An 18089-nucleotide genomic window follows, 5' to 3' on the forward strand; every position below is an offset into this window, starting at 1 on the left:
AACCCTCAACCCCAAACTGCCCAGTAGAGTAATCAGGCATTAGAACAGTTTCCACAGAACTGTGAATGGACATTCTCAGTTTGACTTTTCTTCTCTTCGGTCATCACAGAGGTGAATATGCCCTGGCTGAATATACAGAAGTGAAAACTGTCACCATCAAACTTGATGACAAGAACCCTTGAAGGAAAGAAGGGCTCCTTCCTCAAACTCTGGACAGCTGAATGTGGCACATCAAACTCGCCAAAGGAAAAAAGTACAATGCTTGACCTTCCCGGGACACTTTCTTCTGGACGCTTTCAATCTACGGGAGATTGAATGAATGCTTTTTCTTCTCCTCTCACACTCACATTTTATTGACCTAACAATGTGGATGCCCAGATGTCGTGTGTGAAATTCAGTCCTGTCTGGGGAGGGAGCTGTTGGCCATTTCTAATTTTGCCTTTAGGCCAGATGTGAGAGATAGTGAAGACACTCAGGGCTCCGCTAACAAGAAACAGGACTCGAAGTATCCAGCAGTTGCTTCAGAATGCTTTGCTGAATCTGACTCCAGTAGGAATTGGGAAAGAGCTCCCTGCATGTTCTGCAAGCAGGGTCCCACACCTGTGGTCTTCTCAGGGTTGCCTGTGCACAGGACAATACCCACCCCCCATTCTGAGGAAGGGGAGAGATCATACAGAAGGGAAGGATTAGCACTAAGTTAAAAAGGAAAATTTTGAGGATCTGATGTGGGGAGCTTTTAGGAAGCACATACCATGGAAGGGTGCCAGAGGCCTTGGGCATGCACAGGTATGGGTCTTGGAGGACTGCATATTGACATTGAACATGGGATTCACCTTGAAATCAATACTGCTTTAGGAATATGACCATATCAACATCCCAAGGAGCTTACTCTAAAACTATGTGATAGGCTACTTTAACCAAGGCACTTTCTTGGCTAAAAACAATGTTAGTGTCACCTTTGCTGCTGAGGATCCCAATTTCTGTTACCCCAACAACATAGCAAATCCTAAGATAATTACGTCCCAAGTTTGACAATGACTCCCTTTTACAAATTATGCATTGACACCACATTCAGTAATGGTTTCTGATAAGTGAATACACTTTTCCTTTTCTCTAGTTCCATTACCTATTTTAGGTTAGTAAAAATGTACACAACTGGAAAGACTGCTGTTAGAATACAGCCCTGTTTTTCGAAAGTCCTATTTTGGTATTAATTTCTGATCATTAACAAATAACACTTGGATTCCATAGAAGAACTGGGTCTTCATCCAAGTGACCTGAGAAGTTCACTAACAGGTCACAAAATTTTCAATTTCTTCCTTTGTGTATCCAAATGATGTGCAATTCTATGTTTTAACTTGGAAAACTGAAAGCATTCCCACATAGCTTTAAAAACCAAACCAAACTTAAGTTGTGTTTTTTGGGTACTTTTCTTGTTACTAACTAGTACTTTTCTCATTGGAGGAAAAATGGTGCTTATGTTTGAGGATTAAGTTGGAGTGGGCAATTGTAAAATGAAACTCTGTCAGAACCAGTGTGTATAAAGACAATCATGTCTGAATTAGGGTTGTCATCCTTGTCAGAGAAATGCAATATGCAATTCACCTTCTCTTCTCCAGCAGTTAACACTCCTCACTTGTACTACCAATAACTTGTTAAATCAGGATTTGACTTCGTACACTGAATTTGCAGTATCTCCAGTAACTATAGACACTAACCTTCTTAGTAGTACATTAGAGGGTTCCTATCCTTTCATTGTATAATAATGCCTTTAATATGAAATGCTACCTTATTTATAATTGATATAGTTAATGTATCTTTTTATAGCTGTAAGTGCACAGAGGTGGTGTATTTAACCTTCTGTAATATACTGTATTTAGAAATGGAAATCTATATAATATTAGAATTCACTTCTTTTAATGTTTACCCCTATGGTATGGCTTATAAGTCTATCAGACTGGGAATTCTGATCCTAACTTCAGATTGTGTTCAACAATGATAAAATAAAATCGGATATTTGAGAAATGTTATCTTTTTTTTAATTGATGGACGAAACTCATTTTAATTCTGTGGTAAGCCTGTCTGAGAACTCCTGTACCATATGGCTTGTAATAAAACAGGATCAATGACATGAATAAAATTACATTCCTCAATTGATCAGGTCCAATGTTTACCTGAGTGTAAAACCCCTTTCTATGGCTCTTGGGATTGACCAGACAGGGAGCTAAGCCTCAGAGGTTCTATGTCTTGGTTGACTAAGTTTAAGGCATCATCTAACCTGCCTGAGTCTCTTAGAGTCTCACAAAGTGATGATGGTGTGAGTGTAGAAAATGGGGATTGGTGGAAAACGTTGCATCTCCAACATGAACACGAGTGTCTGCTTTGTCACTTTTCTCTGTAATGACCTAGGTGTTTGGTGTGCATTTACCTATGTATTTAGCAACATCTCATTTCTCAATCCAAGTGAAAGCAGAAAATTGTAAAAAATGACGTTCCCCTTCATTCAGTTTTCTGGTATATGTCTTCCTGAAGGGAACCATTCTAGGGACAACAGGATGTAGAGTGTGTGTGCATGAGCATGTGTACCACACATGTGTTATACATGTGTGCTTGTGTGCCAGTGAGCGTGGGTATATTCTCTTAAAGTGGACACTTTGGAGTGCCATAGGTTCTCCTGTTAGTGGATGGAGACTTTCTAAAGTCTTTGTCCCTTGCCCCAAGCCATGTGGAGTGCCTCAAGATAATAAGGGGTGTTTTAAAATTGTTCAATAGGAATGTCTGAGGAAGCTGAGCATCCAATTGAAGAAAGATAGTTAGAAGACACAGAAAGAACAGGTAGTTACTGTACCTTCAAAAGGCAGATTGTTAGTTCAGGGAAGTAGGTGGCTTCCAGCTGATGTAAAAGGGGTCATTCCAACTAGAAGATGCTGAAACTCTGGGTGGGATTTCAGCAAAAGGAAGAAGTCCATGGGTCAGCAAATGACAAAAAGTGAAAGAAATTAACTGCCTGGTACCAAATTTCCTGTACAAACTAGTTACATTGCATGCCTAATGGATAGAGTTAAATGATGGTCATTTAACTCCAAACAGGTCATCTTCCTGTCGAATATACCAAATGTTTTTCTACACTAGGCACAGTTACTAGCCTAGTCCCAAACTCTTTTAAAAGGGAAGTTAAGTTGTCCCTATCAGCATTGGCCACACACCCCCTAGTGTCAGCCCAGGCCCTGGACGTGCACTTCCTCCCGGTGGCGGTAGATGGCGATGCGGTGCGCCCTGGAGGCGCCACTAGGCGGTCGGGGGGGCTCACGCAACACTGTGGCTGCCCCGCCCAGCAAATTACTAGGGACTTTTCGTAGCAATCATACTGCTTCTCTTGCAAACTGGTAAGAGGACCTCAGTGGTGAGAACGGGATTGCAAAATTGTGCCCACTCTTTTGGAAGGGCGTTTTGTTACTGGACAGCCTTGAGAGGAAGCTTCTTGGGAGCAGAGCTGCCAGGTGGTCCCCTTGCCAACTAGACTCCAAATCTAGGAGTGACACCAAGTAACCGCAGCCTGGGGTGTCCTTGAGGTCGTACTGGGACCCGGATTCTGTGAAATGGCAGTGAGGGTTTTTGCAATTTGTCTCTGTGGTTTGTGCAAAGTCCTGGGAATATTTGAGGAGAGACATTACATAATAGTCTAAGGTACTGGTCCTGCCAGGTTGTAGAACCCTCTGCTTTTTTCTGAGCAGAATTCTTTTCTGGATGGACAGACAGGTGAAGTTGAATCTGAATCCTACCTGCAACATGGGCTTCAATGTTTAGGTTTGCTTTTGGTTATATGCTTCAACGACTTGATGAATACCCTTATGACAGGTCCAATCCTGGTGAATTGCCAACATTCCACCATGTTTTATTTGCCTCTACCACCCGCCCCAGGCAGATCATTAAAATGATTCACCAATCAAGTGTGGTGGCTCACACTTTTACTCCAGCTACTTGAGAGGTGGAAGCAGGAGGATGACTTGAGCTCACAAATTCAAGACCAGTCTGGCCAACAGTGAAAACCCTCACTCAAAAAAATAAATAAAACTAAATTTAAAAATTAAAAGATTCACCAAACAGCTACATCTTCGCATATACACCTGTAATTAAATTAGCAAAAGAAGAGCACTTTACAAAATATTAACGTTTTAAAAATACTTCTATATTGTTCTCTTACGGATCCACAGAAATGAATATTCACTGTCTTTTTAATATTTACAACCAGAACAGATGGCCAACATACAAGTTTGAATTAACCTGCCAATTTTGCTGCTCCTAGAGTGCAGTGTGAAAGTTGTACTGAGCAAAAAAAACCGGCAAATCTTATAACTGTGCCTGACCCCAGGGGAGAGAGCGGGAAACCAAACCCGAAGAAGACCTAGCTCTGCAAAGCCCTAGGGTCCTGGCGTCTTCCAGGGGCAAGCAGTGAACTTGATCACCTACTCCTTACAGCTAGGAAAAGCGCGGCGGGCCATTGAGGGGACTCCTCTTGCCCATTCTGGAGAAGGTCATCAGCTGCAGACCCTCGACCCTCGGGTGCCGCGGCCTTGCCCTGCGAACTCTTGCGCCGCCCGCTTCCCGCCCTCCCCGCCCGCCCGCCGGCCGCAGGATTGAGGAAGTGCGTCTGGGCCCGGCCCGGCCCCGGCGCGCTCGGCCCGAGTCGTGGTGGGCAGAGGGCGGTGGAACCGCCAGGCCCCCGCCCGCTGGTGTCCAACCGCCCGGTCCGGCCTCGCAGTCCCATAGCGTCCGTGCCCCTACCCCGCCGCCGCAGGTAAGTGCTCCTCCGACCCGCACCCTGCCGGGGTGGGGGCCTGGCCGCCTCCTGCAGCGGGCCCGGGAACCCTGCGCCCCCACCGACCCGGCCCGCGCCCAGAATCCGCGTGCAGCCCTGACCTCCGCCTGCCCACCCGTCCGCGTGCCCTGTGACCCAGGCCCGTGCCCCAGGCGGCCGCGTGCTTGGGCATGGGTAGCCTTTACCCAGGGGGCAAGGACCACAGCTCGAGGGGCGTGGAGAGCGCGGGGCGACCCCCGCCTCACAGCCCTGCTTCCTCTGGCCGCGCCCGGACCCCAACCAGCGGGCAGGTTAGGGAGTGTGTGGGGGCCCAGGCAGGGAACCCCGCAACTCCGCGCGGCGCGGGTGGGAGGGAGGCAGTGCAAGAGACAAAAGTAGGAAACATCAGGGCGTCAGCAGGTTTTCTTCAGCCTTTGGAGAAAACCATTCTTTAACTTGGGGAGACCTCAGAGCGAGCATGGAGCATGGGGAAGAGTGCAGACGAATGTGTGCTGGGAAGGAAAGTCTCTCTTTGGGCCAGTAGTCTGGTGTTATGGGATGGCTGAGGGCGTCTTTCCCCTGCTCAGGTCTGCGGAGAGAGAGCTCCTTGCCCAGGAGTAACACCTTTGGTCCAAATAAAATCTGCCATGGCTCTTGCCTCAGCAGGTGACCTTCCTTGGTAGGGACCCAGGGGAAGGCTGGAGGTCGGTGGAAAAACTGTGATGGAGAATTTGGGGACCCCTATGGGCATCTCAATATGGCCGTTTATAGTTTGAGACCACGAAATTTTTATCTTACAAATACATCTCCCTGCAACAGTTGAAGAAGTAGAGAAACAGGGACATATAGTTATATTCTTAGCAATCCTATCACCAAATCCACTATTTTTAAGTTTGTCACTTACAGGGTAGCAAGGTATCTGGGCACTAAAGGGATTTTGGAAAACCTACACAATGCCTTTTAGGGTTTGGTTTTTATTATCTTTACTAAGGTTTTAAAAGGAAAAAAATAAGTTAATTACATACCAACACTTAGTTTGTCCCTAAAGAAGGTTTTAGAGTCAGCCAGACTTCTTTTCCCTGAGCTTTCACATTTCTGGGAATGTCCCCACCGCCAACACCATTTCTTAAATCAAAACTTAGAAGTTATCCTCATCCTATTCCCTCTTCCCTAAATCCAGTCTGTTGCCAAATCTTGATGGGTCTCCCAAAATGTGTCCGGGTCTATCTTCTTTCTCACGCCATCCACCCTGTCCAACCTACCACCATCTCTTTCTTGTATGATTAGTCTCCCTCTCTCTTCTCTGTCTGGCAGCCAGATGATGCTGTCTGTGTGTGTGTCCCCCATGGGTAAATGGGATCCTATCAGTCCTCTTCATGGAACCCTTCAATACCTTTCCCTTGCAATTGGCATGAAATCCAAGGAAATTCCTTCCCCTCCCAACCTCTAGATGGTCTGACATCTGCCATCTCATCACCAGGCCATTGCCACCCAGTCACCGTGGCCAAGCTCACTCTCTAGCTCTGGGCCTCTGCATTGCTGCTGTAGGTCTCTTCACATGGCCTTTGAAGGTCTTTCCTAGCCACGCTCTCTAAACCCACTGTCTCCAACACATCCCTTGTTCTACATCATTTGAGCATTCTCCACAGTTCATGTATTCCTTTCTCTTTAATTACCTCACAGTCTTCACCAGAGCTCCTGGGATCAAAAATGATATCTGTTCTGCTCACTGCCACATCCTTATGCTCAAAACTGAGCAGGAGGTGCCCCAGGCATGATGATGCACATGGAGACTAGCTGATGAATGGAGAGCCTTAACTCATTTGTACTTTCAAACTCATGGAGCACTTTTGTTCCCCAACCTTTCTGTGCTCATCTGGGATTGAGAACAATATATTTCTCTAGCCTGCAGCTCCATGATATTTTGATGTCCACAAACTCATTACTCACATTCTGTAGGCAAGCTAATATTAGGGGATGCCCAAAGCACTGCAGAGATGTCTAGAACATGAGCCATTGATCTTGACCAGGCTTTTGATTCCAAAAGCTAGAGGATATGAACATTTCTAACATGCCTCACTTGCAAGGGTCTTCTAACACATTTGTACCCACAGTTTTTCCTAAACTTCCTGAAAAAAAAAAAAAAGACTTTAAAGCAGTTACTTGCTTTACTGTTTGGCCTCCCTTCCAGTTCCATGAAGTTCACTCCTCACCAAAAGGGCTCAATACAAGGTTCCTTGTTTTCTTTGCTCTTGAGCACTTAAGTTTATTTATTAATGCAGATATAAAGGGTTGGCAAAAGAAAACTGAGGACATGTTTAAAAATTATCAAAATAATCATTACTACAGGAAACTTCTTGAAGCCTCCTTTAGGACATTGAATGAAAGAAAAGATATAATTTATGACCATGACTTGTTGCATTGGTCTGAATCCAAAAGAAGCAGGGGGAAGCAAAGATCTGTTTGAGGGCAAAGGTTGAGCAAAACTTGAGTTACTTCATCTTAAAGTTTCTACCTTAGGGTCTAAGCCAACATACTAATTATAATTATAAAAACTGCTCCAGTGACAAAGTTCTCCACTAGTACAGTGATTTGAAAAAAGAAACTGAAAGGGGAACCAAGTGTTCTGGGTGAAGGTTAGAGTAGAATATTTTTAAGATTTTTTTTTAGGGGGAGTAAACACTACATGATAAGACTTCTGTTTTGAGAAGGAACATCTACTTTTGGGATCTTTGAGATGTTGTTACGTATGTTTGGTAGCTGTTTCAGAGAGGTGTTTGGAAGCAGATGGCAACTGTGCTTCTCTGATTTTGAAAATCAACGTGTGATTTGGAGCCTTTATTTTATAACAGATTCTGTCTTGCTGGTTTTCCCTATTCCTGTTTTCAAGTTGATTTTTCAAAATGGGTTTCACAATTTATAAGAGTAATCATGTCCTGAATTTTATCCAACTCTGTCATTTGTCTTTGTCTCCTTGGATTTTTTTCAGGCTCCCCAAGTTCAAGAACATGTGTTTCTCTAAACCATTCCTTTTTTTGCTTCAGCAAGGTTCATAAGAAGCAAGACCACCTGGTCAGAGCCTCCTGCTCCCACCTTCTCCTGCCTTGAAGAGTTCAGCCCACTTGGGCCAGGTGCCTGACTCCCAGGCTTTTAGACAGAAATTCCAGGCGCTCTTACAGCCCTCCTCTGTAGCTTGCTTGGTGCCCACATGGTACAGAGCACCTCCCAAAACCTGCTTTCTGGGGAGACAGAGCCTCTTCCCTCTAGTGTTGACACCCTGAGCTTATTCAGCCCTGCTGGCTACCCAAGCCCTCATGTTGACATTGCAGATAAAGACCACACCAGCCCTGTTGTAGAACGTGAATGTAGAAATTTTGCCCTATTAAATTGTCAGCAACCTGAGAGGTAGTGGGAGAATCAGGGTGCATGTCTATTTTTAACAGATAAGAAAACTGAGAAGTGTCAGTTTCAGCTGGAGATCACACTGATAACATGAGACAGGGAGTCCACACCTTGGACAGCCATACTGTGCTTTTACATAGAGTATTAGGCATTATTTACATGACTCTAATTTTTTACCAATTTTTTTGGTTGCGCCATCGCTCCCCATTTTGAACTTGTCTGTCTCAGTGTCAATGACTTTGTACTTTATGTATACAATAGACTATAGGAACATGGATTGGAACACCTACTGGATATAGTAATATGGTCCTGTCATGCAGTTATCCCTGTACCAGGCCTGAGTTGTGCCCTCAGACATTTCTGGTCACTTAACCAGCAGAGCAGAATGGGCATTCATGTTGAGGGGACTTCCAAACTTAGTGGGAGCCCAGCATGGAAGAGCAGCACATGGCCTCAGGAGTTTGTCACAGTTTGTTTTAAGAGTTTGGTCTTCATCTAACTGAGGTTTTCCACTGTGGAACCATTTGGGTCCAGATAATTCTCTGTTACAGGAGGCTGTCCTGTACCTTGTAGGAGGGTTAGTAGTATCCTGGACCTCTACCCACTGCATGCCTGTCAGCACCGCTCTCCTCCTATGACAACCAAAAAAAAAAAAAAAAAATGTCTCCAGGCATTGCCACATGTCTATTGGGAGAGAAGCACATTTATGGGGATTATTTCTGTTAGCCTCCAAAACTCAACCCAACTTGACTTCATAACCAGCAACTATTCTTTCCAGACCCCTTCTTTCTGGGATTGTTGCCCGACTGCCCTTTTGGGATTACATGCCTACCTCTTGACTTCCAGAAGAATCTATCCTGGGCAAGGGCGGGGACTTGTATTGTGTCCATCTGTACACGTATCTGCCCATACCAACTGGAGCAGGAGACCCTGAGGGCAGAAGCTTCACTGAGCCGTATTGATGTCACTGGGCCCTGCACAGGGCCTGGCTACCTGACAAGAGACAGGAGATATGTGTTAATTGAATGATGACTGAGCCCTTTACCAGCAAATGCTTTGAGATTGCTTAGGGTTTCTTCTTGGGGAGACAAGATCTAAACCCAGTGCTGAAGTGGGATATGGGGAGCTCCGTCCTTTCGCAGTTCTAACCTGAAGGGTTTGGCCAGATAGACTGTGAAGAAGAATATTGCAAAGGAAAGGAAATACCAGTGGACCAATACAAATAGAAATTATTTGCAGGGGGTGCAAGAAAGAACTTGAGTTACAAAATCCCTTATTTTATGATGTTTTTCACCACCAGAAGGAGAAAAAACTCTGCTCAACCATGATTGTGTGTCCGTGCCTTAACCCACCTGGGCAGCTGCGGTGGCGGTGACAACAACAGGACCTGCCTTTGGAGATTGGCTGCCTCGAGGGTTGATGGCTGGCATGTCGCGGGGACCACCCAGCATGTACTGGTGTGTGGGGCCGGAGGGATCAACCGTGTGTCCAGAACGCGCCATGGAGACCCATAATGGTAAGAGTGGAACTAGCCATGCTGGCCTGGGTGTGAGCTGCCATGCTTGTCCTGTAGGGAGTTCAGGCTGTATAAGGACAAGGGGTTTTCAACCAAAGGAAAGAAAATGACAATTAGTTGGTGCTTCTTCATCATAAAATATATCTTGGGATTTTTACTTAAATTCTAAAAATTGAAGGGCCATGAATAAAATTTATTGTGGGCTTAACTATTAGGGTATTATTTTATGTTGGTTAGAGGACTTTTAAAAATGGGGGTTTGTTTTTGCATTATAAAATAATGTGTTTGCATTAAAGAAAAATTCAAAAAAGCAAAGAAAAAATTACCCAGAGTCCTACTGTGCCACATTTAAGAACAGTTAACATATGGGCATATTCTCATCTCGTCTGCTTCTCTGTCATTAAGAGACATTGTTTTAACTTTGTGGTACTTATAAAGTGCATATAATGTATGCTACTTTCTCCTCCTAATCTTTTTATTATTGACGTTTACCCAAGTTACCACCTAGCTCATGTGATTAAATGAAATATCATTTTATATGAGACTACTACATAAAATTATTGACCTAATCCTTATTCTTCTATTAGACATTGGAGTTGCTTCTAATTGTTCACACTTTGCAAAAGCATTCCATTCTATCTTTTTTATACATGAGTTTCAGGTTATTTCCATAAAATAGATTTACGAAAGTCAGATTATTGGGCATGAACATTTTAAAGATTTTCCACTAAAATTTTGCCATTTTCTTAATTCTAATTCATTATGTATGGCAGCAGAATGCATTATGATTAATTTTACACATATAGAGCACAATTTTTTATATCTCTGGTTGTACACAAAGTAGAGTCACACCATTCGTATCTTCATACATGTGCTTAGGGTAATGATGTCCATCTCATTCCACCATCTTTCCTACCCTCATGCCCCCTCCCTTCCCCAAGTTGTACCATTTTTAACACCAACACAGTATCATTGACATTGTTAACAATAAATATGTGTTAATATCTTAGTACATGCCAGGTTCTGGGTTCAATGCTTTACCAAATAATCTCATTTAATCCTCAGAGCAACCTGTGAATATGGTACTTTTATCTCTGTTTTATAGCTGATTAACTTGAGGGTAAGAGAGGTCTAGAAATTTGTTCATGGTCAACAACTCATAAATCATAAAACTGACATCTGAACCTGGCCTGGCTTCTAGAACTTTCATTCTAATAGTCTGTCCTTCGAGGTTTGGTAGGGACCACATGTTGGATTTGAGAGGCCCCCATATTGGATTTGAGAGGCCCTCATGTTGGGTTTGAGAGGGCCTCATGCTGGATTTGAGAAGCCCCCATGTTGGGTTTGAGAAGCCCTCATGCTGGACTTGAGAGGCCCCCATGTTGGGTGTGAGAGGCCCCCATGTTGGGTGTGAGAGGCCATCATGCTGGATTTGAGAGGCCCCCATGTTGGGTGTGAGAGGCCATCATGCTGGATTTGAGAGGCCCACAAGCTGGATTTGAGAGGCCCACATGTTGGGTTTAAACACATTGGGTTCAAAAGGTCCTATGTGTTTGTAACTGTATTAATAAATGGGCACTGGTCCAGCAAATGTTTTGTTCAGTGTAAGTAATTTTTCTCCATCTCAAATGTTTAGAAGCTAATAAGGGTGAAGTTTCTAGAAGGTTTCTTTGCACATAAGTCAAATTATGAAATGGGAGAAGTATTTGCTCTTTGACATTTCCCAGCACAAATGTTGCCAGAGTGTTTGATTTGTATCTTGCTTTCTTAGAGTGAGATAAGGTGACATGGACGATAGAATGCTATTCCTGATTTTGGAGCAGAACCTCTGTCTTTCCAGAACACTTGCCGCTTTACTTTCCCACCTGCTGCTTCTCTTAGCTGTCCTGAGAGATGAGAGTCGGGGCAGGGATGCTGGGACCACTGGGGGCTTGTTGGGTAGGTGATTGTATCATCTGCAGAGGCCTTTGCCCCATCCCCTTCCTGGTCAAGATCTGGTGATCTAAAGGCAACCCTGGCCCACAGAGTCACTGTGTTGTGACCGCCGATTCCCAGACCCCATCCAGACCCACTGGAACAGTATCTTGGTGGTCTGGGCATTTTAAAAAAGTTCCTCCATAATTTTAATGCAGCCAAAGTTGAGAATCAACTAGTCTAAATGGTTTGAGTACAATAGAACAAGATTTCTGGGATATTAAAGTACACATATGTCCCCTGGGGATCTTGTAAAATGTGAAGTCTCATTGAGTAAGTCTGGGCATGGAGATCTACCTTTCTAACTGTCTCCTCTCACTCAGGCTCATGAGTAGCAAGACTAAGATGATGCTCTCTAAGTCCCCAGGGATCTTCCTTTGATTCTTACATGTCCCAGGGACCTGGGTATGATGGGCCCTGGACAAAACTGGAACCAAACCCACCTTCCAGACTTGGGGTAGAACAGATAACCAGAAAATGTTTAATGTGAACCTAGAGGTGAAAGCACTGATTATCCCCAGTCCTCCATTTCTTTCCCATAAAGATCTGTGTCTGAGTTTTCTACTGTTCCTTGGTTCGTCCCCTCTCCCTGACAGCTATGATCCCATAGCAGGTTCTGAAGACTTTTCTGCCCTCACAAGCCATTTTCTACCATGGAATCTCAGGTCTCCCCATCATTCCTGTGGGGTACATGATGGGACTGGGTACTGTGCTAGCTGCTTGGGGTAGGAAACAGGGCAGAGAAGTGGCATCCCTGAAACCCTTGTGGGTGAGGGAGGTGTTTATCAGGGACCTAACACACAAACCATAAAATCAAAGAAAAAGAGAAGAAAGTGGCCTGCAATACATCAGAAAATTCTTTCCAGTGGCTCAGCATTAAGGAAATTGTATATTAAAGAATTATGATAGTAACTGAATCCCCTTAAGGAAGCTTATAAAGATTTATGCTCATACTCCATCCTCACATTTTAAAGGTGGTAACAACAGGACTGAGCCTGGGAGCCCTAGCCCTGGAGCTAACTAACAAGCAGAAATTTATTAATTTCAGAGACTGAACCCTATGACACCCCCATTGTAGATTCCAATTTTAATACATCACATGTTGGATTTCATTTTTACAGAGTATAAATACCAAATGCTCCTTAAATTATGATGGGCTATAAGGAGGCTGATGCGTAGTGGGATAGGGAGAGGGAGCATGGGAGGAATAGACAAACTCTAGATAGGGCAGAGGGGTGGGAGGGGAAGGGAGGGGGCATGGGGTAATTAATGATGGTTGAATGTGATGATCATTATTATCCAGAGTACCTGTATGAAGACATGGATTGGTGTGAATATACTTTGTATACTACCAGAGATATGAAAAACTGTGTTCTATATGTGTAATAAGAATTGTCATGCATTCTACTGTCATATATAAATAAAAAAAATTTTGATGGGGTTATGTCCCAATAAAGCCATGGTAAGTTGAAGATGCATTTAATGCACTTCACCTATCCAACACCATAGCTTAGCCTAGCTGACCTTGAACATGCTTGGAACACTAATGATAACCTACAGTTGAGCAAGATCGTGTAACACAAAGCCTATTTATAATAAAGTATTGACTATCTCATGTAATCTGTTGAATATTATACTGAAATTATAAAACAAGATGGTTGTGTGGGTACACTTTCATACCATGGTAAAGTTTAAAAAAAAAATCGTAAGTGGAACCATATTAGTCAGGAACCATCTATATCAACACCTATACAGGTGCAAGTGACGCTCAAAGGGTGGGGTCAGTGTGCTTTGTAGTCTTTCTGTTTCCTAAAATGAACATGCATCATCTGTTGTTGTTACATTACTTTTGTAATCATAAGACTGATATTGCCGGTTATTTTTCAATTGCTATTTTTTGTAAGTGTCAATGGCTTTGTCATTAGAACCTAACCAGCATGCCTTGTGGGTTCACATCCAAGGTCAAATTATTTCATGGGCCTCTTTCCCCTTAATGTCTTTTTTGAATAAATGGGGGAGTGTTTGACTCAATACACCTACAGTCGAGTCCTCTGCAGGATCCACTTTCTCAGTGTGGTCCCCAGAGGTGGATTGTTCCTTCTAACCCTCTCTGTGGATCTCCTGGATCAGGAGGACCTCTGCTTCTCAGCCCCACTTTGCCTACCGAGATCCACCCATCTCTTCTCAGGGAAGACTGTTCCAGACCTAATTCCCAATCCTGGTTAAGAAAACATGGCTGCCAGCAGGAAGACAACTGATACTCAAATTATGAAGGGGCAAATCTCTCAGCTTTTAAAAATCCTTAGAAGATGATATGTTTGAAAATGACAAAAGTTCTTACATTTGCAAGAATAATTTAGAAAAAGACCAAACTTTTAATTAAAAACCTGCTTTACTTTTGAGCTTGTTAGTAATAGCATTTTGTATTTCACACGCACCTGTTTTGGCTTGGACAACCTCACCTCCTGTGTTTGTGGAGTGGTTCACTCTTTCAAAGCCCATGAATGAAGCTGGGTGCGGTGGCACGTGGCTGTTGTCCCAGCTTCCCCATAGGGTAAGTAAAGGCAGGAGGATCGCTTGAGCCCAGGGGTTCAAGGCCAGCCTCAGCAACACAGTGAGGAAAAAAAGCCCATGGATGTGTGAGTGTGTCCACTGTGTGACCTACCATGTCTACATAGCACGACTGTGTCTCAGCGAAGCAGGCCACAGCCTTAATCTCATGAGCACCATCAGCAATGAGCTCCCACTTAGTGCAAGAGGAATGTTCGAAAGCTCTGATGGGTTCCCAGTGGGCCAGGCTGCAGAAGAGAGGTCAGCAAGTTCCTTACTGGACAGGGCTGCTGACCAACTGCTTTGACAAACATGTCATTAGACATTCTTGAGCATGTCCCTCCTCTATCTGACACCAGCCAGAGTGGAAAAACCTGTTCTGCCAGCCGAGGTGGGGCACCCGGGAAAGTAGAGAAGTGAGGAAACTTCCAGATAATTTCAGCCGAGACTTTCCTGGATGGTGGAAAGTGGGGGTGCTTGGGCGGACCCCATCCTGGAGGCACTCCACACCCCACCTCTCTGCGAGTGGTCCTAGCTTCTTCTCTGAAAGCCCTGACACAGCTGCCTGCCTCTCAGAGCACTGCGCGCTGCCGGACCCAGCATGGACCAGAGGAGGAGGAGGAACATTCCAGAGGGTCTTCAAATCCCAGGTTGTTACATTGCTACTTGCAATATCCTTCCCCCCCACCCGCTTTGGCATTTTTCAGATCTGTATTAAAAATCTAACTTTTTAATCTAAGTGCCAAGTGGTTTGCTTAAGTAGAGGCTCTTCTTGCCTCTGAACTAGGAAGTGCCCATAGGGTCGTAGCTTGCCTTCTTTATGGGCCAAGGGACAGATCTACGCTGACGCGACAGCCCACATGTTTAAATGTCCCTCTTGTTGGTGTCCTGCTTATACTTTCTGGGCCATGGAAGAGTGGTTGGAAGGGGCTTTGACCATGGTCAATGGGGCACCCTTCTCCAACCTGGTGGCAGGAGCACCCTGGGCCTCTCCAGGGAGGGCAGCCAGCATCCAGTAACAAAGCCCTTACTGAGTGAGATGAAGAAAAGAGGACTGAGTGGTGGCCCGGCTGGTAGGAGCAATGGCTGTGAGCATCCATCCATGCAGGTGGCAGTTAGCACAGCTGCGCTTCATGCCACAAAGCAGAGCCCAGCTACACCAGCTCTGGGCTTGATGCAGCTTTTAATATGAACTTTAATTGAGGCTTAGATCTCGGCTTCATCATTTACTTACTTTTAGCAATGGGCAGCTGGCTGCCTGTCAAACGATGCCAGCCTTTCTATTAGGAAGTTGATGCTGTAGGTCTGTGCCCTGCTCTCACTGGACTCAGTGCCACTTGATGAGTTTGATCAGAACCTCTTTACCCCTTTCTTGGCATAACTAAAAGCAGATGCCTTGCTCTTGCTGAGGGTTCAGTTTTAGGCCAATTCATCTCCCTTCCTTTCATAGCTAACAGCTCTTCCAACTTAACACCTTCCATTTGGCTATCACTCCAACAAATCTTTAGGCCATGGCTGCCTGGGACCAGAGGAAGAGCTGCCTTCCATCTCCCCTTCCTCCACTGTGCTGTGGGTGGGCTCCAGGGTGCACCCTCACCCTCTCATCCCTCTCCCAGGGGCCAGAAGCCTCAAGCCTCAGCCCCCACCCCTGCCTGCCTCCTTTTACATGAGTTGGCCAGGCAGCCCTGCCTGATGGCCCAGGCCTACGCAGTATGCATTCGGCATCCAGAAAAGATTTTCTTTCCAGTTCTCTTTCTGGGTCCCAAAGAAGAAGTCAATGGCCTGTGAGCAGGGAGATGCCTACAAGGACATCCCCAGATCCCTGTGCACAGGGACAGGATTGTCACCCATCAGTCTGGATTCCTAGTCCACATGAGTCAGACCTCAAAGGAGCCATTATTAGGAAGTGTTATGAATTCTTCAGTTCTCTGGGAATGGAGACTCCCTACCCATAACATTTAAATCTAAACTCTAGTGTATGAATTTCACATACATTTTGGGGACTCCTGATGAATGACTATAGGGAGCTACCAAGACAGACTGTTCCCCCTCACAATGGTCTTTTACTTGTGATTTTTCTACTTTATGGTGGTGTGAAAATGGTATGCATCCAGTTCAACCCATATTTCAGAATTACCATCTTTTTTCCCCAAGCAAAGGTTTGTGGCCCTGTGCTGTCGTGTGATGCTGGGCAGCAGCAGTCAATTGTGGCTCCCAGTCAGCCATGCTGTCCCAGGGGGAGCAAGGGATGCTCGATAGTGAGCTCCTTGTTAAGCTGTGATGTCTGGGAGGTAGGGTGTGTTAAATGCGTTTTTAACTTAGGACATTTTCAATTTACAAGGGGATCATCAGGATGTAACCCCTGAGGTTATATCTGTGTTTCTTGGAAGTCCCAATTCTTGGTCTCTTCACCATCCAGGCCACCCTTGTCTTCAGTTTGTCCTGATTCCACTTAGCCATCTTGCTGTTTATTCATGACATTTGTCCAGAGAAGAAAAGAAACAAAACCAAAGAGAACACCCAGAAACGTGCAAGAAAAATGTTCCTGAGCTCATAACCTTGATGTGCTAGAAGGAACCACACACATTAGTCAGAATTGTATTTTCAGCTGTAAGGGATTTTTCAGGATTGCAGTTGAGTTTACTGATCCTGGCTCAGGTTGTGCCCAGCAACTTTTCTTTCCAGCCCCACCTGTCATCCAGCACCCAAGGGCTTGTTGCCAAGTGTTGTCTTAAAATATCACCTGTCGGGGTGTCTGTCTCACAAGAATCAAGGGGAAAAAAAATAGCTTAATTTCTGTGGCACTATGAACTTTTTAGAGACTTAGAGATATTTAAAGGCATTCAAAAATAGTCTATTATTTTAAAAATAGAACCATGTGATCATGTAAATTTCAGGCTGGAATTTGAATACAAAGTGGCAATAATGACACTAAAGTTTCTGTTAGTAGCTCATTTTGGACTTGAGACAGTGGTGAGAGCACTCAGAGAGAAGTGGGTGGTCACAGGTGGCCCACACCTGTGGAGGTTAAGAGATGGAGGACTCAGGGGCTGGTGGTGCTGGGTGGGAAGAGGCCAGGGCAGAGGCCAGAGGCTTTCCTGCCCCTGTCCCAGCTGCCAGGTCTAAACAGCTCCCGAGGGCAGTGGCCTGTCTCTGTGCCAACACCCCAGCACCTCTGGGCTCAAAAATAAAAGGTGAACAAAGAGCCTTTGCTTAGCATAGGGCAGGAGCATTCTCCCTAGTCCTGACTCCTCCCTGAAGGTTAAGGGAAAAAGTTATTTGTATGAAATTCCACACATTCTCTTGTAGATTGAAATGATACCAGTGAGACCCGGGTGCTCCCGCACATGCGCTATCTCACACACACACACACACACACACAGGATCATTCTTTTGGTATGTGTTCTTGATTTTCCGTGGGTTAAATTCAGTCCAACATGTTCGTTGTGCAACTTTTTCACGATTGGTATGTCAGAGCTCTCTGTGTGTACCACGTTAGTTGAGTGTGAAAACAGCTAGGTTGATTTTTACCATCCCCTAGTAAAGTCACTTGAGAGTCTTTCTCAATGTTGCCTATTATTGTAAGGGTTGCATATTACTGCATAAGCCCCAGCAGATGTAACAGAGAAAGCATGTTAACATTTTTCAAAGTGCTACTCACCCCTGGTTCAACAAGTCAGTACAAAACAAAAATTATAACATAAGAAGACTAGCAGGGCCCTGTCCCCGTGTCAGTGTCTTTATGTGCTGTTGCTAGATTTAGTTCTTTAGGTAACTATCGCTTCTCCATGTAGAGAACGTGCCTGCACTCTCTGGCTGACCCACTGGGGCAGGGTCTGCTGCCCTCCT

At 44.7% G+C, this 18089-nt stretch overlaps 2 protein-coding genes across 3 annotated transcripts in view; both read left to right on the forward strand.

Annotated features, from left to right (window-relative positions):
• The window catches only part of Aldh1a3 (aldehyde dehydrogenase 1 family member A3), a 36015-nt gene extending 33990 nt beyond the window's left edge, over nucleotides 1–2025 (forward strand). Inside the window, exon 13 of the mRNA XM_027920659.2 lies at nucleotides 110–2025. Coding sequence (XP_027776460.1) covers nucleotides 110–182 — 73 coding nt within the window. The 3' untranslated portion in view covers nucleotides 183–2025. The remainder of the gene's footprint in view (nucleotides 1–109) is intronic.
• Nucleotides 2026–4619: 2594 nt separating this feature from the next.
• Nucleotides 4620–18089, forward strand: part of Lrrk1 (leucine rich repeat kinase 1) — a 155052-nt gene continuing 141582 nt past the window's right edge. Inside the window, exons 1-2 of one of the 2 annotated variants that reach the window (XM_071608669.1) lie at nucleotides 4620–4798; nucleotides 9501–9716. In XM_071608669.1, coding sequence (XP_071464770.1) covers nucleotides 9620–9716 — 97 coding nt within the window. In that variant the 5' untranslated portion in view covers nucleotides 4620–4798; nucleotides 9501–9619. The remainder of the gene's footprint in view (nucleotides 4799–9500; nucleotides 9717–18089) is intronic. The other variant, XM_027955966.2, reaches the window with a different exon arrangement.

This window comes from Marmota flaviventris, chromosome 2 (genome assembly GCF_047511675.1).
Source record: "Marmota flaviventris isolate mMarFla1 chromosome 2, mMarFla1.hap1, whole genome shotgun sequence".
NCBI lineage: Eukaryota > Metazoa > Chordata > Mammalia > Rodentia > Sciuridae > Marmota > Marmota flaviventris.